The sequence below is a fragment of the Limulus polyphemus genome, unplaced genomic scaffold, assembly GCF_000517525.1.
Source record: "Limulus polyphemus unplaced genomic scaffold, Limulus_polyphemus-2.1.2 Scaffold9199, whole genome shotgun sequence".
NCBI classification, from domain to species: Eukaryota; Metazoa; Arthropoda; class Merostomata; order Xiphosura; family Limulidae; genus Limulus; species Limulus polyphemus.
Genome location: NW_013674809.1, coordinates 18,196 through 19,549, shown reverse-complemented (window position 1 = coordinate 19,549; position 1,354 = coordinate 18,196). Strand labels below are relative to the sequence as shown.

Here is a 1,354-nt window from a genome sequence, read left to right as displayed (position 1 = left end):
TTAACTGAACCCTGTAAATCTTTTCTACACAGTTACAGAAGTAAAAAGGTTTTATTTAGTTTACCTATGTGCCACTACAGTTTTTCTTTAATTAACTGAACCCTGTAAATCTTTTCTACACAGTTACAGAAGTAAAAAGGTTTTATTTAGTTTACCTATGTGTCACTACAGTTTTTCTCTGTAATTAATTGAACCCTGTAAATCTTTTCTACACAGTTACAGAAGTAAAAAGGTTTTATTTAGTTTACCTGATGAATGGACTTGCATCCAATTTTATCAATATATATTAGGGATGCATGGGTAGTAAAATTTGGCCGAATACCAGGTCTGGGTTCCCGGTCACTAAGCTTTGGCCAGGGGCAGGTGTCAACTGGGACCAGTTTCTTCCCTTGCTCCCCCCCCAAAAAAAAACAACAACAGCAACATACACAAAAATCAGAAAAAAAACCAACAAAATTGACATTTATTACATTTAACCAAATAATCACCAACAAAACATTCAAGTTTTACTTTCAATATCTAGTCGCAACTTCTCAAACCCTGACTTTCAGCTGGCGGTCAGTTTTTGTTGCTAAGAGCGTTTTGTTTTTTTAACCAAACCAATTATTGACTAACTTTCAGTACCATGTTAGTTGCCACAAATATAGGGCTTAGATGCCTAACTTCGACACTCACCGGAGCGTAGTATTACTGGGTAGCCCAATACCCGGCTGGGTACCCGTGCATCCCTAATATATACGTAACAAGTAACTTTAATTTTTTAAACAAACTCTTTTGGCAGGTAGTAATAAAAATTTCAATCTAATAAAGAAATTCTACATATTTCATACACTAATTCAAGGTCTTTGTACAAATACTGTGTTTTTATAGAACATTATGCGTGACCTCAGCAACAAACTAAGGAAAGACCCATTTCCATCAAGTATACGGATTTCCCACAAACACAAGACTTCCAGTTCTTTCATCCATTCGATACGGCTCTACATCAGTCTGGAACAGCACATAAAACTATGCTGTATTAACAACTCTTAGTAACAAATGTACTTGGAACCTACCTTAAAAATACTAATGTAGTCACCATATCATAAATACACTAAAAGTTACTTCTATTAAATTACCTAAAACTTCTTCAAATACGGTTGTTTCCAAAACTATGGAGGTGGGTAGTTACGATGCTCACCTTCCACAAAACTAATAATTTCATCCTAAGCTAAATACTCCCAATATTAATACCTAGAAATGGAGCAATCAAATCAGCCTACTTCAGTGCTAGTAATTATCTTTCCTGCAAATGTTTCTTTTACAACACAATTTTAAATAATAATGATGTTAAAAACTTGATCATTTCTTTAGA

General features: G+C 34.3%; 1 protein-coding gene across 1 annotated transcript in view; it reads right to left on the bottom strand.

The window, feature by feature from the left end:
- Positions 1-6: 6 nt before the first annotated feature.
- Positions 7-1,354, bottom strand: part of LOC106475804 — a 19,058-nt gene continuing 17,710 nt past the window's right edge. The window contains exon 6 of the mRNA XM_022379831.1: positions 7-990. Coding sequence (XP_022235539.1) covers positions 919-990 — 72 coding nt within the window. The 3' untranslated portion in view covers positions 7-918. The remainder of the gene's footprint in view (positions 991-1,354) is intronic.